Here is a 25343-nt window from a genome sequence, read left to right on the forward strand (position 1 = left end):
ATTTTATTTATTTAGATAACACTGAAAACTAACCCTCTTCGTCCACCAATGAAAAACTTGATTTTCTCTTTCTACCAGTGTTAGCCACCTCCTATAAAATGGAAAAGGAAACCATGAATTCATAATTCATTTTCACATAAAGTTTATCTAAGATGAGACCTACAATGTTCTAAACATCAGGACAGCACCTACCGTTTTATCAACTTTTTCTGCTGTTAATTGACCAGGAGAAAAGGAGAAGCACAGTGAATATAATAAAGAAAGTACACAACAAAACTATTAAATTATTTTACTATAAGTGTTTAAGTGGCTTGTACCTGTTGCTTTTTGTGGGCAAAGTGCTTTAAGCCTCTTCTCATTGATTTGAAACTGCAGCTTAATTTCCACCACCTTAAAAAGGAAAGTCTGTTATTTAGACTGGTATCAAAAGTATTCACAAATAAGAGCAATACATAAGTAAATAAACACCTACCTGCTCAAGGTTTGACCAGAAGAACTCCACCTCTCGGGCAATCGTACTGGCAATATGACGAAGATGAACTTCCCTTTGTTTCTGTGATCTTTCTTCATTTTTCTTCTGTTCTTGATGGTGACGAGCACATGTACGAACAAGCTAGAACAGAGCCACCAGAGGCAAGTTCAAAGAGGCATTTTCTGTAGTCGAATTAAATTATTCTTAGCTTCACATTTTGCTCGGTGTCAAACCTTCTTTGCAGCGGCTTCCTTCCACCTTCTCTCCTGAGCAAAGTCCGCTGCCATCCACTGCATCTCCTCCAGGAGGTAATCCCAGTGGGACTTTGGACGTGAAGCTTCCATAAGCTTCGGAAGCCTGCTGGCTGACCACTGACCCTCCTTCCTTAGCTCGGAAATGCGCTGGTGTACCTGACTCTCCTGAAATACAAAGAGCGCAGATTAAAAGTCAGGATCAGAACCAATGCATCCAGTCCAAAAATGACTGGAGGAAGACATTTGCTAAATAATTGTTTTTTCTTTTATTTGTTTCGAGAAAGAATGGAAATAGAAGTTTTCCAACACACCATCCTGCTTCACAATTACTTTCTAATTATTCTGAAAAATATTAAAAAATTCTTCCAGTAAGACTGCTTAAAAAACTGGAATAAAAAACAGGATATAATGAAGCTAGAGGTTCAAACAATATGAAAGACTTCATGATGCTACAACTTTCTGTAACTCACCAGTTTGTCCTGCTCAACTTGCCTATCCTGGGAGCCTTCTTGTGGGGTCTGAGCGGTCGTGTTTTGGCTGAAGCCGCCTATTTTGACAGAAGAAATTCCGTTGGTTCCCGTCAGTTTAGACGGGGTTCCTGGGTTGACGTTAGAGCCGAGAGGACGAAGAGAACCTGCTGTGTGTGGATTCGAATTAGCAGCAGATGCGGGAGAGGGGACCACGGATGTTATTGATACCGAGTTGGTCATAATTCTCTGAGCAGGCTGGTTCGGATCAGTACCAGGACGAGCAAGTGCCACCGTCTACGGAAATAAGAATATGAAAATGTTCAAATATCTAGAAAAACTTGCTGGCAGTATATTACAACTGAATTTGTCAAACAAATGTAAGTAAATAAAAGTAAATTATGACACAAATGTAAACCATGCAAGGTTTGATTAATCGATCTAGAAACACACACATCAGATTTGATCCTCTACACATACTGACCGCTTGTCCTGGTTGCAGATTTGTCTGGGATTGTTGTTGCTGGGACTGCAGCTGAATATGAACACCTGGTTGCATCTGCTGCAGCTGGGACTGAAGCTGTGTGTGGGGGTTCATGGCAGCCAGCACAGGCCCGCCCGCCTGCACATGGACTTGCACACCGGGATGAGTCGAATTCTCCACTAACTGAGCCTGCTGAGAGAGAGCCAGGGGTATGCTTGCCATCGGTAGGGTGCCTTGCGGCAGCCTGCTGGGTAACTGAGGAGGAGGGGTGTGCAGGCTGGCTGCATTCTGGACGGGCGGTCCTTTGGATGGGTCGTACTGCTGCTGGTTCTGCTTCTGTCCTGCAAGCTGGACTGCTTGAGGAGTAGGTGGCATACCGCCTGGATACATGGCAACCAAAGTATAGAACAAAAGAGTAGTAAAGAGAGCAAAACAAAGAAAGAACGTTTAAAATAAGCCAAAAAGGAAATGTTCACATTTTAGTCTTTTGGATTTTTTTTTTCCTGAAAGTAAAAAAAATAAAAAAAAAAAATAAAGTTTTTTAATAGTTTTCCCTTTAGAATTATTTGAGAGACCCTTAAATCAAAGTTAAATAATTTGAATCTAGTGACACCTGGTGCAATTACACTTTTACCTTTTAAATGGCTGTGTGCACTTTAGGATTCAGAGCTCTTTAAACCTCTGCTTAATGAACTAAACGTATTCATTAACAGTAGAGTAACTACTGCCTGATGATCAGAGCAGAACTAATGAAACTCATACAGCAAAATGATTACAGAAGAATGAAACCAATATGAAAATCTACATGTCTCTCAAATGAAACACTACTTTGATTAATGCAAAACCAAAACACTGCATTTCAAATGCGGAGAGAATGTGGTTAAAAAACTGAAATAAAACTACATGCAATAAGAGGTTTTTAGAGACAAAACAAACTTCAAAATAAACATGAAAAGAACTTCTAAAACATAAAGACAGCAAAAGGAGAGGCGAAATAAAATAAGGAGAGCAGACACTCACAAGTACAGCATATGTTTAGCATGCATGAAGCAATGTAAGTGCAGAAACCAAGGCATCTGGATGCCTCACACAAAGACAAAGCACAAAGGTGAGCAAAAAGGACACACATGGGGTTTTGCAGACAGCAGGCCTGAGCAGAGCTGTGCACACTAAAGCAGCACCTGCCTTACCTCCCTGCACGTCACATCACCTTGCCTAGACGCCATCAACACCTGGCCCTGACACACCCACATCACCACAATCGCAAAAACCTGCGCCGTGAACAAAACTCCTCCGAAATGATTCCCCTCTTACTTAGGCTGAGGGGAAAGAAGCCAAGTCAGAACAAAATGTCATGAGGATAATAAGGAAGGAAACCAACAAAAGACTAAGATGAGATAAAGACACTCCTCAGAGGCTGATGAAAGATGATTCGGAATCCGGTACAGATAAAGACGATGAGACGGGTTTGTGACAACATGGCAATGGGAAACCAAAAAGTGTCGGGTGGATTCTTACAATGGGAAAAAACTCGTGAAATCCCATTGCAAAGTGATAAAAAAACATCCCACAGGGTTGCCACTTTCTGTGATCCACCTCCAAATAAGATGTAAAGCCGTCAGCATGGGAAGGTCTGTCCAAACAAAAATGACAAACAGGAACAAACTTCGGAAAAGAAGAGATGATTTACGATCAGGTGATCAACAAGGAAACCCAAAAAAACAAGGGAAAAGAAATCTTAAGACATGGCATCTTCCCACTGAGTGGCTACTCTTCTTCAGAAATGGATTGTCTTCTTCCCCATTTATCCTGACAAAGACAGCTGGTGCTGGTACAGCTAAGCCTGAACTTCCTGTAGACTGCTGAGAAATCCAGCAGATGGATGAAGATCAATTTGATGATGCTGCCTGGTGTTTGTTTGTAGAAGATAATGTTGGGATTCACTTTTTTTAAGTCTGAGGAAGGGCTTAGGTCCAGCAGCATCGAACAGAACACACAACGGCCTGGTGGTGGCATTCCTACCTTGCGCGGTTGGCATTAGCTGCTGAAGTGGAACGCCAGGTGATCCTAAAGGAGCTACACCAGGATGTTGGAAAATCAGCCCATGGCGACCAACGTCAATCCGGGGCCTCTTAGCCTGATCTGGGATTTAAAACACACAATACCCTCATAACGCAAAAGAGGCACTCGGCACAGAGCAGTGACCTTCCGAAGACCTTACAGGTCACCTCTCCTTCCTCGGTTTAAGCCTTCAACACAGAAGCGCTAGTAGAAGATGCCAAATATCTAAAAGCAGAAGCAATCAGAAGGAGAAAAGAAAACAAACAAAAACAAAGCAAACGGGGGTGGGGGGAAACAAAGCAACATCAGAAAGACAGGAGGCTGCAACTCTTGCCCTACCTGTTTGCACCATAGCCTGTTGCCTCTTAAAGGCATCCATGTCTCCAGGGTTTGTAATGGAGCCTGAAGCTCCCCCTTGATGTACCTGAAAAATAACATCTTTAGGGAATAGGTTGTTTATATCTGATGTATGTGAATTTTAACAAAGTTGTAGAAAAACTATGTAACTAGTCATGAAAATAAATATTTCCTGTGTCACCTGAAACTGCTGCTGGGTAGAGAAAGCAGCAGAAACATTGGGAGGGAGCTGTGTTGCTATAGCAACCGGTGTCACTGCTTGACCATCCTTTCCTGTAACAACTTTTACCTTAAGAAGGAAAAGCAGTGAAAAATGTGTTACTGGGAAAAAATGTGCTTTGGGAACTTGTTCCTTGAAATCCAAAGGAAAGTAAAAGATTTATAAGATTACAAATATTCCAGATGTTTATCTGACTTAATAAACTAAAGAAAGTGCATGAACATAAAGGCTATTGGCTACTGTGTTTACACACCAAAATGGTGGGATTTCTTACATTAACAAAAAAACTAACAAAATCCCCCAGTATTAGACTTGCCGATCATAGAGGGGGGTACACACAAATTGGCTTATTCTGGTCTCTGGCCACCTGATTGGTGAATCTCTAGTGAACACAATCTAAAATTATAAACAACACATGATACCTCGTCATTAATAACCTCCGACTGTTCTTCTTCATCATCCTCGTCATCAAGATCCAAATCGTTCTGTCTCAGGTAAGTATTTAAGGGGTGACAATGTTTCTTCTTAAAGGCGTGATAGTCCATGATATTCCCCTGAAGATGCTGCAGAAAGAACAGTTCAACCATGTACTCTTTAAACACTTCCTTCAGGCTCTCCATCTTCTTGGTGTGGTGCTCCAAGCACTGCTTTCTCAGCTGTGCGACCTCAGGAGTAGCAGGAGCAATTTCCTCTAGCTTCTTGGGAGCCTGCTTCTTAATGGAAGCAGTGATCATACCGGTGGGCGTGAGAGGATTGCTGCTGATCCCAGGCGGTGGACTCGTGAGGGAAGGGCTAGAGGGTGGAATGGAGGAAGGTATGCTGAACGTCGCTGTAGCTGGGGTTCCCACTCCGGTAACCACACCTTGTGCAGTCTTCTCAAAGACGATGGGGCGCCCCAGCTTCCCTTGGATGATGTTGCTAATCTGTGGCGGTAGACTGGAAGTGGTGATGTGTCCAGGGCTGCCCAGAGTGGGGAGTGTCGTACCGGCGGCAACAGGACTTTGAGAGCCAAGATGGTGGATGGTGCCACCGGTCTGAGAATGAGTCTGAGAGAGCCTCCGTTCTCTCACTGAGCCTGGGGCTCCTGTAGAGGCAAGTTGGACCTGGCTGGGTGGGGGGGCGAGCTGGGCGAGTGCCGTCCCGTCCTGATAAACAAAGTGGCTTCCTCCCGCCTGGCTGCCTAAACTGATCTGTCGCACTATCATGCTAGCTTCAACAAACCGTGTGGGGCTTTGTCCACGGACTCCCAATGCTGTAGGAGGAGCCCCTGGCCTTGTGACACCTTGTAAAGAGACGGGGCTATGCTGTGTAGGACTTTGGGGCTGAATGGGCTGGGGCACGGGTGAGGTGACTTGAATGTAGGACGATGGAGCATGCTCAAACCTCCACTGAGATGCACTGTGCTGGAACCCAGGCGATGCTGGATTCTGGATGGGGAGCGGAGTTAGAGTGATCTGCTGATTAGCAGCCAGTCCCACGTTTTGCAATGTGATGTTCACGTTTTGTCCTGTTACTGGGCTACGACTCATGATGATCTGATAATTGGGTGACTGAGGCGCTGAAGGGCTGGCAGCAGAGGAAAAGGTGGTCACGGGAGACTGAGGGTGGCTAACTGTAGCTTGTTGTTGTGTAGCTGCCATAGACGGCTGCTGCTGCTGCTGCTCCTCAGCTTCTGACCCAGAGACAGACTTGGGTTTTTGGAGCTGTCGTTGAATATTCTGTGATCCACTTCCATGGTGCATTGCGTGACACTGTTGCTATTCGTGAACACAATCTATGGAAAAGAGACAACAAAAATTATTTTCACCTAAGGAACTGAAAACAAGGATTCCCAGACGTCTTATTCTGGTTTGCCAACCAAGTATTGACTTGTTTCAGAGTGCACTGCCTGTCTATACAATTAGAATTAAATGGACTTCTTAATTTGGCTAAATTAAACACAATAAGTTACAATTTAATTGTCCAATATATGATTTGCTTGGAAGCAATACAAACGTTTGATACTAATTTAGTGGCAGAGACTCTACAAAGTAAGGAAAATGTCAGTTAAACGTAACCAATATTGTCATCTTGACTTTTATCAATAGTATTGCAAATGGATTTTTTCCCAATATCTTAATGTATCCTCACTCACCAGAAATTATTCTTCAATTAGTTCCAGTCACTGAATTTTCAATTACTGTATGCAGAGTGTTGTCATCTCAAGAACCTATTATCGAGTGCTATTAAAATCAATTGTATGAGTAGCTTTTCAACAAAATAAGCAAATATATAAACTTTAATCTTTTGATTTAAACATGTCTGCCACATTATCCCATGAACAAGAGCACATTTATAGTACCTACTATTTTATTATCACTACTAAGGTAGTGATGATCAAATTTTCCTCTTCTTTATTGCTCAATTATTTTTCCTTCTGAAATATTTTGCCTTACTTTTTTAAGGTATTCTTCACAATGTCAGGCAATATATATATATATTACTGCAAAATCTATAGAAAGAAAAAATATGTCAATGTTCTGTGATAAGTGCTGTGCTGTGAGAGAAATTATAAATGAATAAAAATGCTACACATATACATGAGCTTGGAATAATTTGAAAAACCTTTTAATGATCTTTAAAATTAACAATCAAATCTTTGGAAAATTTTACTAATGTATTTAATATCATTGACTCATGTGACTCAATTATACCTCCAAGTGCTAAACGCAACTCTTAACGATGAAGGAATAATCCTTTTAAAAAATTAAGTGTCCTAGTTAAAGGGGTTATAGAGAATATTCATAACCATGTTGCAGTCAAGAAGAGGCCGCCAAAAACCATACATAATAATAAACACAAAAATAAGGACGTTAATCAAGATGTGATACAAATTATACAATTATAAACTGTATCTCTTTTAGGTTTCCGGAAACCTTTTGCAATGCAATTGTCTGACAATAATATTAGTATTATATGTTTGAGTTATAACCCGTCTTGACACGTTTGTACCATGAAAGAACGGTAGAAAACAACAGCATTCTATTATTCAAATACGGAAGGAAAAAAAACATCCAAACAAAGACGATGCACGTTAACGCATACGATACTACCGATAATGATTTGACTATAGATGCACATTGGGTTTAATTACCGTTATAACATATGCGCCTTGAATACCACTTTTTATAAGTATACAAAAAAGAATGCGCAATTACCAGGCAAGTTTTTTTTTATAGCTGAGGAAACTGACAACTTTAGCCAACAAATATTTTTTGATTGCTTTATACACCCATAACGCAAACATCACCCTCTCCTCTGGGGCGTATCGCTATCCTGCAGCGCTAAAATAAGGGATAAAACAGTCTACTCTAAAATAAAACTGCATACAAAAGTATTTTAGTTAGAACGTAATTAAGCACTTAAAATAAAATACAACTAGCTGCTATAGTTTTATATTTACAACATAAGCTGTCATTCAGCATTTAAAACGACCGTTTCTACGGAGCGCGTGCTAGCGGTTAGCTTGTTTTCGCTAGCAGGCCAGAAGCCATTGAATTAGTACATAAATCATTTAAACACTGCTACTTACACCGTGTGGGCCTTCTGTTTTAGTTTCATGAGGTCTAAGTCATGTTTGTAGTAGGTCAAAATCTTAAACGAGAATTATCCCATGAAATATTCCCAAATGGTCACGGTAGCCGCTTTATAATGTTTTGAAGCTAGGATAATTTCATTCAGCAATATGGCGGCGGCGGCGGCGGCGACCTTCTGTGACCCGGATGTGATAGCATTCTGACGTCAATGAAAATAAGTAGCAAAATAATCACAATTTCTTCAGTTTGAGAGGTTATGGTTAACTTTTAAATCTGACAGGAATTGAGGAAATGCTACTTTAACCGAAGTTAAAATGTTTATTTAAAATAATACAAAAAGCGCAAAAAGATTAAGAAGAAATGGCCTTTATTATCATAGATAATAAATGACATTTATTTTCATCACACAATGTTACAACTAATTTTTGAAATTCTTTCCAAACACTCTTGAAAATAGAAAAGGTAATTGGATAAATTCTTCCACTCCTCTGCTAAAATATCTTCACAAAATACTACATTTTTAAAATCTTATGTCCTTTAAAAGACAAAACCTTTAAGTCAAAATTTGCATTCATCCAATGAAACATCAAAAAGCAACATCAGCAAACATAAAATAATGTGCACATAGACATGAGCAATTTTATATGTAATAACCACGTAAATGACTGCATCGCTACCTGAGTAAACAGATTTGTTCTGGTCAAACAAAACTCATTTTAAAAAGACGTCTAGTGCATTTTATAATACAATGCAAAAATTAGTCTTTAAGACTGACAGTCATAAAACAATTACTCCATGAAATCAAAGCACTTTTTAGTTTCAGTTACATTCATTTTGCCTGTTATATACAGGTAAAAGCCAGTAAATTAGAATATTTTGAAAAACTTGATTTATTTCTGTAATTGTATTCAAAAGGTGTACCTTGTACATTATATTTATTAATTGCACACAGACTGATGCATTCAAATGTTTATTTCATTTAATTTTGATGATTTGAAGTGGCAACAAATGAAAATCCAAAATTCCGTGTGTCACAAAATTAGAATATTACTTAAGGCTAATACAAAAAAGGGATTTTTTAGAAATGTTGGCCAACTGAAAAGTATGAAAATGAAAAATATGAGCATGTACAATACTCAATACTTGGTTGGAGCTCCTTTTGCCTCAATTACTGCATTAATGCGGCGTGGCATGGAGTCGATGAGTTTCTGGCACTGCTCAGGTGTTATGAGAGTCCAGGTTGCTCTGATAGTGGTCTTCAACTCTTCTGCGTTTTTGGGTCTGGCATTCTGCATCTTCCTTTTCACAATACCCCACAGATTTTCTATGGGGCTAAGGTCAGGGGAGTTGGCTGGCTAATTTAGAACAGAAATACCATGGTCCGTAAACCAGGCACGGGAAGATTTTGCGCTGTGTGCAGGCGCCAAGTCCTGTTGGAACCTGAAATCTCCATCTACATAGAGCAGGTCAGCAGCAGGAAGCATGAAGTGCTCTAAAACTTGCTGGTAGATGGCTGCGTTGACCCTGGATCTCAGGAAACAGAGTGGACCGACACCAGCAGATGACATGGCACCCCAAACCATCACTGATGGTGGAAACTTTACACTAGACACTAGACTCTCCTGTCTTCCTCCAGACTCTGGGACCTTGATTTCCAAAGGAAATGCAAAATTTGCTCTCGTCAGAAAACATGACTTTGGACCACTCAGCAGCAGTCCAGCTCTTTTTTTCCTTAGCCCAGGTGAGACGCTTTTCGCGCTGTTTCTTGGTCAACAGTGGCTTGACACGAGGTATGTGGCAGTTGAAACCCATGTCTTTCAAGCGTCTCTTGGTGGTGGATCTTGAAGCACTGACTCCAGCAGCTGTCCACTCCTTGTGAATCTCCCCCACATTTTTGAATGGGTTTTTTTTCACAATCTTGACTAGGGCGCGGTGAGCCCTATCGCTTGTACACTTTTTCTGACCACAGTTTTTCCTTCCCTTTGCCTCTCTATTAATGTGTTTGGACACAGAGCTCTGAGAACAGCCAGCCTCTTCAGCAATAACCTTTTGTGTCTTTCCCTCCTTGTGCAATGTGTCGATGGTCGCCTTTTGGACAGCTGTCAAATCTGAAGTCTTCCCCATGTTTGTGTAGGCTTCAGAACTGGACTGAGAGACCATTTAAAGCCCTTTGCAGGTGTTTTGAGTTAATCAGCTGATTAGTTTGTGGCACCAGGTGTCTTCAAAATTTAACCCTTACACAATATTCTAATTTTGTGACACACGGAATTTTGGATTTTCATTTGTTGCCACTTCAAATCATCAAAATTAAATGAAATAAACATTTGAATGCATCAGTCTGTGTGCAATGAATAAATATAATGTACAAGTTACACCTTTTGAATGCAATTACTGAAATAAATCAAGTTTTTCAAAATATTCTAATTTACTGGCTTTTACCTGTACATACAGGCACATTTTCCTAATATTGCTACACACTCGTAATATTTGGTCATTTCATCCAAAAATATACACGCACCCAAGTGGACATGAAGAAAGATTTCAGACAAAGGCCCACTCTAAAGAACAAATTCGTCATCTGATCTACAAAAACAGAAGCACAATAAAAATAACAAATGGCCTAAAATCATTCACCCAATATGTGTTTAAGAACATAAAGCTGAAAAATTCTCTTTTTGGTGTGATGCTGCAATTACAGATGGGATGGTAGGATAACATTAGATGCTCTTGTGGTCATTTCTCCGACATGGGATCAAAGTGCTTGTGTGTTGAATGAACCGTTTAGATTGAGGGGAGATGGTTTCCATTATGTCTGCAAAGCTGAAAGGCGTCGCTCAATGCACTTCTTACCTGAAAAGATGTGAAACAAATGATGATCACATTTGAAATGCACTCATCTTAAGTCTAATTTAGCAATGTGATAAATATTGGTTTGCTACTGTCTACACACATTTTTCAATGCTGTCAATGTCCTTTTGCTCTGCGAGGATTCGGGATAGTCCCTCCATCAGCAGAAGAGCTTTATTGTAGCGCTGCACCGATGCTGCACCGTGGTGGAACATCTCATCCAAAGCAGCAGACTGAATCTAAATATTGCAAGTACACACATTTGAAGGACTGATATAGGCATCCCTTGATGATCTAGTAATGATCAAATCTGATGTGACATAAGCTTTGGCACTACAAGATGAGCTCACCATATGCACAGTGTGGCCATAGATGAGCTTCTCTGCTGTGAGACTATTGAAGCGGTCCATGAGTTTCTGTTTGTCAAGCAAGAAGGTCTGAAGCTGATCGTTCAGGGAGCGACAATAGGTCACACAGTTCTTGTACAAGTTGTTGAGCTTCCTGATCACTGACAAATAGAAAAAGAAAGTTCTTTTCAATGTTAACATCTTATGCATTGTTCAAAAACATAAAAATCTAATCCGTTTGATCAATTGGTGTGTGATTTAGAGTCTGCAGTCTCTGACCCCTGTGGCGTCTGAAGTAAAATATAAAAGTATAAAATACAACCAGAGATAGTCTATATGTATGCATAATTGATTGTTACGTGCTACAGGTGTAACACCCACAAAGTTTAAAACCAAATTTGACAAAAATCTTAAATATTTTATCCTGGACGATTCTGTCTGCTTTTCTCTTACTTCAACTTCTGAATAAGACAATACCATCCAAATACTGAGATTCTTCCTGATGGCCTTAATCAATCACACTCAAGTTGAAATTATTGGGGGGGAAAATGCATGTGTGACATTCTATTCCATGCCAATAATCTCACCTTGTTTGACTGACGAAGAGGTCTGGAGTTGGCCTTGTTTTATGTTTTCCTTTGCAGTATGCAGTGCAGAGGACAGAAACTCTTCAGCTTTCATGTACAACACCAACTGCTCTGCATAGCTGGCAGCAGACAAGAAATATTTTGTAAAGAGAAGGCTTACCAGCATCAAACCCCTGCATATGCTGAGAGAACATAAATTTTAACTAAGCCAACGTCTGAGACTTAGCTCACGTTGTAATGAAACAAAATGTGAAACTACAGCAAATGTTGTGTTTGGTATATTGTGCAAGTCAGGGCTGAGATACGGCAATGATGTCACACCTGAAGCTGATGCGTCTTAGTTTGCAATTACAACTTGAAATTTGGAAAAACTAACTTCCAAGGCTAAGCAGAACATGCCACGAGTTTTAAGCAACTCATCATATTACCAAGATGTTTGCCTAGAAATCTGGCTTTGAAACGTTACTGTTCGCAGATGGAATCACTAAAAATCTAGGTTGAAATGATCCATTTATGTCTGGCTTTATAGCATAGAAAACCACACATAAATGTGATTTTATGCAATAAGACTTAAAAATCCAAAGCTTCTCAATACTATCTTCTATCTAAACAATTTCCATTGAACAGTTTCCTATAACCTACTTAAAAAATGACTGACCCATCATTCTAACTTTGTACAAGCAGGGAATGGCATCATACAACTCAGGCAGTGACTCATATTTATTAATTTGACATGCTTCTTACCTCCACTCTCTGCTCAGAAGGCTGATCTGATCTGTCACAGTGCTCTGCTCTAAAAAGGAAATATCAGGACTGCCAAAGTCCTCCGGCGCTGGGCCTTTTGAGGAAGCCAACTCCATAACACAGGTGACAAAAGCCAAAGTGAAGCGTAAATCACTCAGAGCATCTGTATGAACCTGCTGAGAAAAGACAGTGGGTATGAAATTCCATGAATACCAAAAACCTCAGATGTCTAATTTGTCATTTTTGTAGACAGAATTTATTCATTTTTACCTCCATCAGTGTATCTTCAGGGAGCTCTGGAGGGTGGAAAATCAGACCGCTCTCTGGGATGGCATCCATTGCTTCAGTCTCACTTTTTCGTCGGCTTCCTCGTTGGAGAGGGCAAGCGTTCAGTATCCAACCGGAGTTAAAGTAGGTGGGAGAGCCTGCAAGTTAGGCAAAATGCAAGTTTCAACAGTGTTACTGCCATGAAGATGGCTGGCAAGAAATCTGAGATGCATATTGACAGTTGCAATGCATTACAACATCTGCTTCATTTACAAACTCCCCAAAGGAAAACTCAAAATAAATACAGTTACTCAGTTTTTAGGGAGGTGAAAAAGCCCCTACATGAGAGCAGGTTTCCCTGGGGTGGAGAACCCATGGCAAAAACTGCAGGAGGCGGACTGTCTGAAAACTGAAAAACTTTATGACATCCAGCAGGTGGAGCTGTGGAGGAAAAAAAAAAAAGAAAAGAAGTCAGATGACAGAAACCCTTAGGAAGGAAACAAGTGAATTGAACAGACAATAACTTAGTGAAATTGATTAGAAGTACATAAACTGGTAGTACTTGTGATATTTTGACATTTTACCTGTTGTATCAGTGCTGTTGTCCCAGCTGAAGCTCCGATCGCATCCTTCTTCAAACAGATTAGCTCCAAAGGCCGCTTTCAGCAGCATGTCGGAAAGCCTGCCGGTGCTGAGGGACCTGAAGATTGGAAGCAGACAGAAACATTGCAGTGCAACACACCAGACAACATGTCTTCAGATAAAAGACAGACTTCCTTCACATATCGACTATTCCAAATGGGTATTTAATTTGGCACAATGCTATTACATTATCATTTAAAATGATTTTTTCAAAATAAAATAAAGATACCTTTTACAGGGACCCTTTTTAATGGCCGGCTTCCTGCTGGTGTTGTTCTGGAAAGCAGGAGATTGATCGAGGCATTGCAGGTTTGACACTGTCCTGGTTCGGTTTGGCTTTCTGGGTTGAACATGCTGTTAGAAAAAAAAAAACAAAAAAAACATCCTAAGTTTTAAAATCAGCCAGATAAGACCTAAGAGCTTTCACTAACCAACTGGTTGCCTATTGATGCACTTTTTTGTTTTTATTGAACATGAGGTAGAGGTTAGATACATAGGCTTGGTTGCATAAATGGGGATGCACTTGTAAGTTCTTAATTTTCTGTGTTATTCAAAACTACTGCCTCTATCGAAGCAGCCGCATTTAGAATGGACCTTTGAGATCTAAAACAACTGCAAAGTTGCATTGGCCAAGGGGATCCTGATAAGTACATGTGTAGAAACACATCACAGCTGACCTTGTGGCTTGCAGTGACCTGTGCATCGGGAGAACCAGTCAGCAGTGCAGTTCTTGTGCTGAGCGGGAAAATCTGCTCAGAGGTCTTTGGGGTCATTCCAGCTGAAGCAGAGAGTATCACATAACTTATCATTATCATTCTGGTTATCAGATGACGAGTGTTTTTCCTCATATACCTCAGACATGACGAGTTGCAAAGCAAGTGCTGTGAAAATTGAATGCGTCAGACTGAACACATGGAGAAGGGAAGATTTTATCACTAAATAAACCTAAAAGTCCACTTAGTGCCATAAATTAGATCTGTCTCTGTGTGTCAGACACATTTGTTACCACCCAAAATGTGTGAACCAAGTTTTCATTTCTGATAAAGATGATCCACAAAACATCTAACAAAATTCCTTTTCAATTATGGAAATTAGTCAGTTATTGCGTCATTGTCTTTGCAACTAACCAGTTATGGTTACCCTTCCAATTACACAAATAATCTGACAACCAGTTGCTGCATTTTTTACAATCATACAAAAAAAAACAAAAAAAAGACAAAACAGCTCAACAAAAATAAATCTGTTTCTTATTAAGAGATAGGAATAATTATATTCCTTCTGCTCTGCTTTCCAAAGGTTTCCTCCAAAGTTCTGTGGGTCCTGTTTTGTTTCTATGCATATCCACATGCATATCCATTTGCTGTATGCCACATGGTTCAGTTCATTTAAAATACTTCTGTTAGCCGATAAATCACTGAACGGCTTAGAACCAAAGCATATTAAAGATCTGCTGTTGTATCAAAGTTCCAGACCACTCAGGTCTTCTGGTTCTAGTCTACTCTGCATCCCCAGAACTGGAGCCGAACATGAATTAGCAGCATTCAGCTTCTAGGCACCACAAATCTGGAACAAACTTCCAGAAAACGGCAAAACTGCTGAAACACAGAGTAACTTTAAATCGAGGCTAAAAAAAGTCACCTGTTTAGAGTTGCTTTTAATTTCAAGTTCCTGGAACATTGATCAGTATATTTGATTTATTTGCTTGCTGATTTTAATCATGTCATTTGACAAAATTGGTTACTGTATTATGTTTTTAATGGTGTAAAGCACTTTGAACTGCCTTATTGCTGAAATGTGCTACACTAATAAACCTGACTTGACAGGTGTCACTGTCGGGGCTTTATGTAACTAACAATATTATTTAGTATATACCAAGTTTGCATAGATCTTGTTACACACAAGAAGAAAAAAAAAATACACAACTGTTCGACTACCTGTTGGGGAGGACTGTTCTGGTTGCGCTCCTCCTTTTGCCAGTTTTGGGAAGTTAGCGACAACACCTGGACACGAAGCTCGACGCCGTCCACACTGCAGCGGGGTTACATTGACCGGTTGCAGATTCTGCGCCATGCGCTGGTAGTTGTGAATTTGAGTTGGGACGGGAATCGGTACAGACGGGCTGCATTTGCGGCCATTTAATGCAACTGGATTGCTGTGTGTGACACAAAGAAATGGGTGGCCAAGAGTGATTTAGGGTGAGATAACTAAGAAAACGAACTAAAAGAAAAACAATATAAATCTAGATCTTCGTAGTTTCCTTTTACCTAACGGGCTTGTTGGGAGAGTGCAGAAGAGAAGGATGTGCTGGTGTCCTTCTCAAAGGTTCAGAACCTCTCCTGGTCAGTGGACACCTCCTTAAGAAATTGGTAAGACTTGCTTAGAAAAAACTTGTGTAGTAATTTCTGACAGTGATAAACTAAATCTTAAATCAGATAACTGTACAATAAGGGGAAACTCACCCATTGATTGTTAGAAAAATTTCAGTGGGAGACCCATCTTCCAGCTCACTTGTGTACTCATCTAAAAAAAAAAAAAAGCAAAAAAGGCAACAAAACACACAAAACTCAGATGAGCAGGGGGGAAAAAAACGAGAAATTAAATAACCAAGATATCTGGTCAGGGATGCTCACGTGTCACACTGGACAGCTCAGCTGGCACCATGACATAATCTTCAGCACATGATGGGGGTCTTCTACAGCCTTTAGTGGCTTTCGCTTTGCTCTGTAAGCCGGTGGCGTCCTGTGTTGGCAGGTGCAGCTCTCCATCGGAATGCTGGGTAAAACAATTAGAGATACACAAAAATATTTGCCGATTTTTTTTTGCTTGATCAGGTTTGAGAAACAGCTGGTACGTCAGAAACCGTAAAGGCTGATCTCTTTATTTGCAGTCAATGAAGGCACCACTCCTAAACCCAATCTTCGGTGTGGAATTTGTTACTTAGGGAAGATTATTTTCTGCATCAGTGGAATGTTTAAAAATAAAATCAGAGAAAGCACAAACGTTGTTAGAAGCCATTTTCTATAAGGCATGTCAACTTTTCCTTCAGGCTGCTGCTTCTGAACATGAACGGCAAGAATCGGAACAGAACATGTTGGATTATGAAATACTGGAAGTGTTTTTGAAAATCTCACAGTTACATGTCTAGTTTCCCTTAATGTCATACATACAAACAATCATGTTTACGGTTTGGCTTAAGGTGGACTTAACTAATCACGCTAAATACAAAAATAAGATTCAAACAGCCAAAAATATCAACTTGAATTACTTGTCTTTGTTTTGAAAATATACTATTAGCCAACTCCTGTAGAGCTGTGCAACATTGCTACCTCTGACACGCTTAAATTGTTACATAGCATCTGTTCCTACTAGAAATAATCAATGACAGAAAGGATGCTTAAGGCTCCTGCATGCAGCTGATATGGCATACTTCCACAGAAAAACAAACAAATCATACGCATTTTTTATATTTTACAGAGAACTTTCTCTTCGTCGGAGAACATACTTGTGGTGAGGCGAGCTGAGATGTGGAGGAGCTGCAGGACGAGCTGCCTGATCCAGTGTTGGTGTAGGAGATTACAGAAGAAGGCGAACCTGTTGAAAAACACGCACCTGCTGTGTTAGGAGCTGAGGTACAGCAGCTCTACTGGCACTACAACAAGGGGTGACAAATCATAAGGCACAGTACGCACATGGTTTTGCTGGCGAACCTGACTCCAAGAAAGGATGGTGGAAAAACTCTTCTGCAAGTGAAAAGATTAACATGCTGTTTGCATAAGTCACGCTTAAAAAAAACAGATCTGGAAGATTAAAAGGAACGGACTTACCAAAACTCATCCGCTCCTTGTGGTTTCTCTGCAGAAGCCCCAGAAGCAGGTGCCTTAGGTTAGCTGAAGTCTCCTTTGGGATGCTAGAAGAAGTTGAAAGTCAAATTTGCTTATTTCATTTCACAATACACTAATAACAAAACAAGAACTGTAAAGCCAAGCCATTACAAAGACTTCATCTAAAGTAATTGAAGCCTTTCTTTTTAAACTGTGTTTTCTGAATATGTGCACTCAAACTCTGGTGCCGAACTGATGTGTGCCTTTGCCGCTTTCCTCATTAATTCAAATGCCCTCCAAAGTATAAATCATAAATATGGATACATTGAGCAATTTTCCTCTGTTCCATTTGTGCATGTTGCCTACACCGTGATAAATATATAAATATTTAGAAAATGCTGCTTCAGTGTGTGCACAAATATGGAAATTCTTAATCTAATTAGCGTCTTCAGCACCACAGCTCTTGGCGACATGGTGTGCACTGTCAGACTGCGTGTGTGTGTGTGTGAGCACGCCGAGCTATGTGAGCTGTGTGGAAAAAGATAGCTGCACAGACCATTAGCTGGCATCTCAGGGCAGGTTATATATAGAAAGAGAAGGAAACAAACTATGCCTCCTCATACAAAAACACAACCCATCTTATCACCCAGCTGTTTCATTGCATAAGATAAGCGTGGCTGTGGGCCATAGACCAGCCAGTAAAAAAAACAGCGTGAACAAAGTAGGCAAACAGCGCATAAATCTATCTGGATGCTTTCCCAGGCTGGAGTTCTTCAAATCCGAGTGTCAAAAAAATATGAGTTCCTGAAAACAGTTAATCAGATTAATGATTTCTAGGTTCAAAGGACACAAGATGTATCATTGTACATCTGTGGAATTTAATAGATCATGGAAAATAGCTGATGGATCCTGTCAGGTGTCTGTATCAGTTTCTTGCGCGTCAGGACTATTTTTAGTGTTGGTGGAGGACTTATTTACTGACCTCTAAATATAACGGTTGTAGCATGTGTCTGCCGACTTGAATGCATTTACACTTTGGTCACATATGCACAAATGTCTGTTATTTATTAGCAAATCGAGTGTGGGGTTCTCAGCGATGTCGGCTCCTATCGTCTTTTCCACTCATTGTGTGGGTGTGTGTGTGTGTGCAAGCACTGGACTGTACATCAGCGTAGGGGGAAAGATCAGGAAGCCACATAGTCACCTGGGTAGCAGAGTTTCGTTGCTTTCATAGAACAGACGGAGCTCTTGTGGCGAACTGGCCTGAACAAACAAGAAAAGTTTGAATTAAAACAAAGAATGAACTACCGTTGAAAAATATCTGTTTGGAATCTCAGGGTGCCTACGATGCAGTACATTCTGATTCTGTGTGTTTTATAACGTCAAGTTTCGATGCGGTTTGAAGAGATTGGAATTTCTTCCATTTTAAAATTGTCCCAGTTTTTCCAACATTATCAACATTTGAGTTTGAAATACTTACCCTGGCAATTTGTTAACATTTTTACAGTAAGGTTGTATCATCTATGCTTCATAAATCAAGGAAAAATAAAAGCTCCAGTTGGCTCCTAACTTGGCAGTATGATAACAGGCCATTCCACTGCGTTTTGGACAGTCAGACTATCTCAGATCTACCTAACAAAAAAAAGGGTCTAAATGCAGGTTCTTTAAAGCACAATTTGTGATGTTCAACACATTTTATTTCTGAAAAATGTATTTAAAAAAAAAAAGACAGTTTGAATGCTTTGTTTAGTGGGATCTGAATCAGATCTAGTTTCTAAACGGTCAACTCGTCCTGAACCTAAACAAGCAGAGAAATTGCCTTTCTGGTTTCTTCAGTGGGCTTTTGGCTCAATGCTTTCAATTGGTTAACGTAAACTCATTCAGGAATATGGCAAAACTGAGTCCAATTAAGACGCAAAAATTCTAATTTTTAGATTTTAGAATTATATAAATGTTTGTAAACCAAAACTTTTTTTTTTTCTAAACTCACGTTTTCTTTTTTCCATATGTATCCAAACATTTAAAGAGTTTGTAGAAACCCTAGACATAATACATTACAATAGAACAGAATAGGATGCTATAAGATTCAACACACTATTTTTGTTAGTCCTTTCAGATTAATTTGTGTTGGATTTAGAGATGGATAACAGTTTGAATTACATAAATAATCCATTACTGTACCTGTACTAATTCTAATAAAAGTATATTTCCAAGGATTTATGTTAGGCATAACAATGCTTATGCACCATCAGTTACACTAAAGTAAATCTGTTAATCGTTAAATATGACAAAACTGTGCACAACCTTCTTACTGAAAATAGCCATATTGGTCACTTGCTTATTATTTGTGAAGTACTAAACAAATATGTCACCGTACCTCATTCAGAATTCAACATAAAACGTTTCTAATCTGATATCTCCAACATAGCTTTGTTTAATTATTGTTACTTTCAATAACAATAATTATTGAATGTGTATACTGTGTACTGTGTATACTTCAAACACAGACATGACAAATTGGAAGGTCTCCCAAGCAAGTGAGCCATAAAAATATCAGAAGCAGCAGCTAGCTACAGACTAGTCCTTGAACTTAACACAACCCAATGACCTCAGAGGCAACCAGAGGGTATAAACTTCCCTATCGACCTCAGAAAGTGGAACAAAAATAGGCGTGGGTGCTAAAGCAAAACAAACAGCCTATTAAAGTGGCACGCATTAAGAATTGGATGATTTAGGCCTATACAGAAACAAAACAAAACTGAGGTTAAACCTGTGCCTGTGCCTAAGTTACATCTGAGTCAGTCTGTAAATAACAGTTTGACAGCATGACTACAGCAGCCACGTGAATAGAAGAAAGTAATAGGTGGGGTTACGAAACGCTGTTTATTCTGGCTTTCGAGAAGTGGCTCATGGCCATTTCCGCATGCCCCCCTCCATAAAGACGGCTCATTACTTGGAAGCAGTCAAGCTCCACCAGGATTTTCCATCTTACAACACTCATTCCGCAGACGTGTTGTTTGTCATGGCTGTGTTATGGATCATCTTGTTGTTGGTTGTGTTACGAAAGGGAGAGAGCAAGTTATGACAGCAGTTAGCACGCCCTCTCTCAAACCCAAAACAAAACAATGACAGGGACCTGAGCGAGGGTTAGTTACCACACACACACGTAAGGAAAGGAAAGGACATTTAAAAGCTGCCATTTCTCTTGTGCTTATGCATCCAGAGGTTTCACTCACATGAAAGGGGGCTTTTCCAGTCAGACACTGGTATACAATAGTGCCGATGCTCCACAGATCAGCCTTGGCATCATAGTTCTGGGACATGATGACCTCAGGAGCCTGTGATCACACAAACATCGTTTACATCTTAAGGGCACAGTGACATTACAACCTGCTGGCACAGGAAGGCCGAGTGAAAACTCACCATGTACATGGGAGAGCCACACAGTGTAGCAGCCATAGTGTTTAACTGCAGGTGCCGTGCAAATCCAAAATCAGCTGGAAGGACATACAGAGTTAGCATGAGTCTACAACCCATTATTGGAAAGACATTGTCAACGCAATGGTATGGGTTAAAGCTATTACCGATCTTAATGCTGGTATTTATGGAGCTGGACTTGCGCCCCTCTGGGTGGCAGAGCAAAATATTCTGGGGCTTCAGGTCTCTGTGGAGGATGCCTTTGCTCTGCATGACTTTCATGGCCTTAGCGATCTGCTGCAGGAATACCCGGATGGTATCCTCACTAAGTGTTCCTTTGGCTGTTAAAAAGAGAGAAATACACGATAGCGGTTCAAATGTGGAACATGCAGAATTTTATTTATTTTATGTACTTCACAGTATTTCATAGTACAGCTATAATTACTTTGCAAATAATAAAAAAAACAAAGGTATCTTATTCTTGAGCTCATACCCCATCTATGTGGTTCCACTGAGGCTCATGGGATAAGGTGGGTGAGGTCATATGGGTCACATGGGGGCTCCCTCAACCTTGCCAAAAGTGCTATGCTGTAAATAGCTATGTGCGCCTTTTCTTGGCATGAACTTAGGAGGTTTGCAGAATAAAGAAGACGAGCAGAATTAAACCAAGGCTGCACGTTAACACCGAGCAGGGAAATTCAACCTCCGTGGTAAAATCATGTTTAAAAGCTCCTGTTGAGAATGTAAAAGCTCAAAAGTCCCAACCTATTGACTAATAGGGAAGTAGCAACCTGATTTCTGTACACAGCCACAAATTTTGTTTTGATTGTCAAATAATTAGCAAAAGGTAGTCGAGATGCCACCAAAGTGTTGTGGCCAATTTAAAACCTCAGCTTTTTTTAAAGCTTTGACCGGCCTAAATAGACTTCCTCCAATTCTGATTCCTCTTTAAGAACCCTAACTAACAGCATTCAAGATGGTTTTTACTCTAGCCGTCCTCAGGCAAGCCATTAATAAATACTTTAATTATTAGCAGAGGTGACACCTCACCATTTCAGCCTGAATGAAACATGACCAATGAATTCACTGGTCAGTACAAAAAGATTGAAATTTTGAGTTTCTATCTTGTTGGATAATCATTCAACAAGGTCAAGGAAAAAAGAAAAATTGTCTAATTCTGGTCAACAACTAATTTCCAGAAAAAAAATAAGTCAAAACTCAAGAAATGCCTACTTAAGAGGCTCAATTTATCAAGGCTAGGTATTTCTTTAAAAAAAATAAAAAAATAAATTAAAAAAACCTGGTAAATTTTCCCCGTAATCATCTGAATCCAAAATATGTTTAATGGGGTCCCTGAATTAAAATTCTAACATTCTATTAAAATGTAAAAGAAAAAGAAATATTGCACATTATTTGCAACAATGAAATTCCCAAAAATCTCAGAAACATGTGACAGTGCTCTAACCTTTTAGTAAAACCCTTCAGAGTATGGAGTTAAAATCCTCCTTTTTTGCTTTGCATTGTAGAATGAAGGAAGACAAAGGGGGGAAAAAAGGTACGTGTGCTTGAGCGTTAAGCTCTGTGTTGGGGTACACTTACTTTGGAGATACTCTGCCAGATCGCCTCCATTGCAGTACTGAAATAATCAAGTCATAGACAAGTCTTAACAGAAGCCTAGGCCCATTTGCATGGTGAATGTAAAAAATAAAATAAAATAAAATTCTGTTTGCTTTTCAACATAAAGATAAATCAGTCTGCACCATTTCAATCTCCACTCACCTCCATTATGAGATAAATACATCCACCCATCTCCTGTTGACATGGAAAAATACAAATAATCAGCTGAATGTTTTATTAAATACAGCTGTAGCAACTTTAACCTGATCAGATGAGTGAACAAACAGACAGAATCCATGTTTGATTAATGGACTGAGATGGAAAATTGGAAATTATACAACAGTCCATCAGGTTCTTAGAAGGCACACTGACAGGTTAAACAACAAGTGACAACACCTCATGTATTAGATGGACCCCACGGGGGTTTTTTTTGGCCTGCCTTATAATAACTTCTTAAAATTCTCGACGGCCATAACAGAGAACTCAGGAGCCTGAAACTAGATCCAGCTAAAGCTGGCGTTCAGCACCGAGCCCTCGAATCATCCAGGACTCTTTCTCGATTCAGCACCCCTCTATATTGCCATTACAAGCAAAAAATAAATAAAAAATCCAGTGAGGCCAGTGAGGCAATATCAAGTGAGGTAGAAGGTGCGAGAAGTTTAGGGTGTCAGTACAACATGACCAGAGGGGAAAGCAACAAGTAGAAAAGCAAGTTACACAATCCAGTTAAAGATACTTTGCCCGGAGTCCCACTTTAACATATGTTAACCACTTGAGAAAAGGTTGAAAGCACCTTATGGTCACTATCTGTAAATAAAAGCACAAGTCTGCCGTTAACCTAGTGTGTCTTTGCTCCATAGATACACTCAGACTGTGTTTTCTAAGCCATTGTTTGACCTGCTGCACCCTGCCATCTGGCAGACATTGTAGGAGATCAGCTTAGCCGTGCCTACTGTCTGGCAGGTGTCAGTAAGGTGATAAGAGGAACGCGCGCAAACAGAGGGTACACTCACATCCAACACATGGTTTGTTGTGCTGTGTAATACGTGCGACCTGTCCAGTTAAATAAAACATGAGATTAGCTGTGCAATAGTCATTACAGACTAAACAATCAATGAAGATAAGGTAGCTTTGTACTTTTAGATGCCACTTAGATGATTAAGATTATAATAAGATTATTATTTTGTGGTGGTTGCACAAAATAAGCAACTAGCAGAACTGGCCAAAGGCATAAGCAAACAAAAAAACTGCTTAGAGCTCCACACACCAACAGAGGGCCCCCAAGAGCAACAAAACTACAAAAAAAGCCAGATTTATGAATGTACGATTAAGAAATCTGTATTATATAAAAGAAGAAAATATTATATCACAGCCTTCCTACACTATTTAGTATTAACGTCAATCAGAATTTCTTCATAAAAACAGATGCTCTCACATATCTAAACATGTAATTCCAGGTACTGTGAATCACGTGGCTTGTAAGATTTAAGCAATGCAGGTTTGGTTGTACAGTCAACCAATAGTCAAGCAATATTATTTTCTTCTTTTGTCTCTTTCCAGACACCATCATTATCTCAAAGGTGTGATGCTTAAAAGTTCACGTAAAGATGAGATAAAAAAATAAAAGGATGTTGAGTTGAGGTGGGTGATCACAGTTGGAAAGTTACCAAATCAATTTCTGTTTAGAGGCCGGTCTGGTGAGGGGCTGACTCTAGCATCTCACATGAAATGTTGCAGCAAGTTTCATCATCTGGGAGTCAAGACTCTAACACAACGTGTTTTTGGAGATGCATGTGAGACTGAGCAGTGATAAGAAACACCATCCTTACCTGATAATCAAGTAGTCTGACAATATTCTCATGTCTGAGTTCCTGGAAGAGGTTTAAAAGACACAACTGTTGTTAAAGGTGCTATAGAGAAGACAGTCACACAAATAAATACATAACATCAGAAAAAATTACATTACCTTTAATATTTTGATTTCTTTTCCAAGCAAAGCCTGCGATTTGGAAAAGTTTTTCTTGTTGATGCACTTTACAGCAACTTCCCAGTGACGTTTCTTAGAAAAAGAAAACCCAACAAAACATAAATAAAGTGAGCAATAACTACTTTCAAGGCTGATCTGAATTTGCCACAGATGGGGAAATTTACCTCTTTGTGTCTGCCTTTGAACACAACAGCAAAGGCACCGTGACCAACCAAGTCTTTCCTGTTGAACTCAAACTTCCCAACAGACTCCATGGATATAAACATGAAACTATGTACAGTACAGTATGTCAGAGAAGCTGGGAGAGAATGACTTTGCTACTGAAGCAGACACTCGCCGGAACACCGGGGAGTTCCATGTCAAGGAAGAAAGATGCCCCCTTCACGTTTCATGTTGGTGGAAATTGTCGACAAGATGACGAAGTAAAGCCGTCAACACAAAAAGTAGTAACAACGTGAAGTAGTAAGCAACAGCGCATGCGGGTAAAATGCAAGCGGTCCACCAACTAAGTTCCAGCCGCTTCTTTGAAACCGTCTCTCGATAAAAAGCCGTCTTAATGAAGCCTGTATGTATGGTCGTTTGTATTTAAACACTGAGCTCACACATTGTTGTGCCTCTCACCTCTCCAACCATCCGCAAGTTATTCTTGCCTCATGATGAGCATGCGCAAACAGCTGAAGATGTTTTTGTTGGTGGTGCTTTCATGGCCATCTCGTAAATTCAAACATTTACCGAAGCTACATTTAGCTGTAATTTAATTTATATGCGCTTTAACCCGTATGTCAAATGAAAACAGGTTCTTACTTAAGATTTAATATACGTTTTGAAAATGTATAGATGACAAGTATTAATTTCTAGTATTTGATTATAAGAAACCTTCAGGTTAAATGTTGTTGAGTCACCCCGGATTCACTTTTATACAGATAGTACCTCTCCAACCTTTTGACATTTTGGATTTTATATGATAAAAGTAGCACAAATATGTGAACTGGGAGGAAAAGGATTCATGCTTTTAAAAACATGAATTTCAAACAAATGAAAATCTGGAAAGTGCATCATGCCTTTGTGTTCAGTATTTTGTAGGAACACCATTGATTGCAGTTACAGCTGCAAGTCTTTGGGACAGTCTATAACAGCATTGTATGTCTATATACTAATACTATTGCTCAATTGTCTT

At 39.8% G+C, this 25343-nt stretch overlaps 2 protein-coding genes and 1 long non-coding RNA gene across 10 annotated transcripts in view; 1 reads left to right on the plus strand and 2 right to left on the minus strand.

The window, feature by feature from the left end:
- ep400 (E1A binding protein p400) overlaps nucleotides 1–8042 on the minus strand; it is a 31093-nt gene extending 23051 nt beyond the window's left edge. For 5 of the 7 annotated variants that reach the window (XM_044111365.1, XM_044111362.1, XM_044111360.1 and 2 more), the window contains exons 1-12: nucleotides 7887–8042; nucleotides 4738–6089; nucleotides 4277–4384; nucleotides 4078–4162; nucleotides 3700–3819; nucleotides 1678–2057; nucleotides 1197–1490; nucleotides 706–891; nucleotides 473–613; nucleotides 318–390; nucleotides 193–212; nucleotides 34–91 (exon numbers count right to left, since the gene is read on the minus strand). In XM_044111365.1, coding sequence (XP_043967300.1) covers nucleotides 34–91; nucleotides 193–212; nucleotides 318–390; nucleotides 473–613; nucleotides 706–891; nucleotides 1197–1490; nucleotides 1678–2057; nucleotides 3700–3819; nucleotides 4078–4162; nucleotides 4277–4384; nucleotides 4738–6057 — 2785 coding nt within the window. In that variant the 5' untranslated portion in view covers nucleotides 6058–6089; nucleotides 7887–8042. The remainder of the gene's footprint in view (nucleotides 1–33; nucleotides 92–192; nucleotides 213–317; nucleotides 391–472; nucleotides 614–705; nucleotides 892–1196; nucleotides 1491–1677; nucleotides 2058–3699; nucleotides 3820–4077; nucleotides 4163–4276; nucleotides 4385–4737; nucleotides 6090–7886) is intronic. The other 2 variants (XM_044111363.1, XM_044111364.1) reach the window with 2 other exon arrangements.
- A 220-nt stretch (nucleotides 8043–8262) lies between these two features.
- Nucleotides 8263–10216, plus strand: LOC122828104. The gene is made up of 2 exons (XR_006370162.1): nucleotides 8263–9112; nucleotides 10067–10216. It is a non-coding gene; the product is annotated as an uncharacterized LOC122828104 (long non-coding RNA).
- Nucleotides 10217–10286: 70 nt separating this feature from the next.
- ulk1a (unc-51 like autophagy activating kinase 1a) lies at nucleotides 10287–24805 on the minus strand. 2 transcript variants are annotated; one of them, XM_044111371.1, is made up of 26 exons: nucleotides 24331–24805; nucleotides 24146–24238; nucleotides 24009–24050; nucleotides 22342–22374; nucleotides 22162–22198; nucleotides 20730–20903; nucleotides 20569–20642; nucleotides 20382–20483; nucleotides 18350–18408; nucleotides 17149–17231; nucleotides 17014–17064; nucleotides 16827–16915; nucleotides 15955–16096; nucleotides 15784–15844; nucleotides 15589–15678; nucleotides 15259–15476; nucleotides 14002–14102; nucleotides 13554–13678; nucleotides 13267–13382; nucleotides 13025–13123; nucleotides 12686–12840; nucleotides 12416–12588; nucleotides 11672–11790; nucleotides 11088–11245; nucleotides 10841–10976; nucleotides 10287–10740 (listed from the first exon to the last, which is right to left on the minus strand). In XM_044111371.1, exons 1-26 carry the CDS (start codon nucleotides 24430–24432, stop codon nucleotides 10697–10699), a joined length of 2676 nt encoding a protein of 891 aa, XP_043967306.1. In that variant the 5' UTR covers nucleotides 24433–24805; the 3' UTR covers nucleotides 10287–10696. The 2 variants fall into 2 exon arrangements, with proteins under 2 accessions (XP_043967306.1, XP_043967305.1); XM_044111370.1 differs by having other exon boundaries at nucleotides 10288–10740; nucleotides 12416–12591.
- Nucleotides 24806–25343: the final 538 nt, after the last annotated feature.

Source organism: Gambusia affinis, linkage group LG03 (genome assembly GCF_019740435.1).
Source record: "Gambusia affinis linkage group LG03, SWU_Gaff_1.0, whole genome shotgun sequence".
Taxonomy (NCBI): Eukaryota; Metazoa; Chordata; class Actinopteri; order Cyprinodontiformes; family Poeciliidae; genus Gambusia; species Gambusia affinis.